The sequence below is a fragment of the Calidris pugnax genome, unplaced genomic scaffold (assembly GCF_001431845.1).
Source record: "Calidris pugnax isolate Ruff unplaced genomic scaffold, ASM143184v1 scaffold436, whole genome shotgun sequence".
Classification (NCBI taxonomy): Eukaryota; Metazoa; Chordata; class Aves; order Charadriiformes; family Scolopacidae; genus Calidris; species Calidris pugnax.
In genome coordinates, this window is record NW_015091177.1 from 70,025 (window position 1) to 70,486 (window position 462).

The window sequence follows — 462 nt, forward strand, 5'->3', positions numbered from 1 at the left end:
GGCCCCCAGGAGGCCCCCCCCAGCCATTGTGGGCGAGCAGGGGGGGGCTGAACGCTCCCCATCATCCCCTGAACCTGGGGGGGCAACACTGCCTAAGGATGTGGGGGTCCCAGGGGGTGTTTTGGGGCCGGGGGGGTCCCAGGGGGTGTTTTGGGGACGCTTAGGCCCATCTGAGGCCTGTGCCAGGTCCCTCATGTCACAGCAGCTCCGTGGTGGGGCCTGGAGCTTCAAGTGGGTGGTGGTGGTGGCTGGGGGGGGACTCCAGTTGACCACTTGGCTGTTGTCCCCCCCCCTCGCCCCCAGGCCCAGCGAGGAGATGGTGAAGATGGTGCTGAGCAGGCCCTGCCACCCCGACGACCAGTTCACCACCAGCATCCTGAGGCACTGGTGCATCAAACACGACGACCTCTTGGCCGAGCACATCAAGTCCCTGCTCATCAAGAACAACAGCCTGCCCCGGAA

At 66.0% G+C, this 462-nt stretch overlaps 1 protein-coding gene across 1 annotated transcript in view; it reads left to right on the plus strand.

The window, feature by feature from the left end:
* The window catches only part of INTS3 (integrator complex subunit 3), a gene marked incomplete at both ends in the record, with an annotated part of 59,835 nt that extends 59,378 nt beyond the window's left edge, over window positions 1-457 (plus strand). Inside the window, one exon of the mRNA XM_014959391.1 lies at window positions 304-457. Coding sequence (XP_014814877.1) covers window positions 304-457 — 154 coding nt within the window. The remainder of the gene's footprint in view (window positions 1-303) is intronic.
* Between the last annotated feature and the right edge of the window lie 5 nt (window positions 458-462).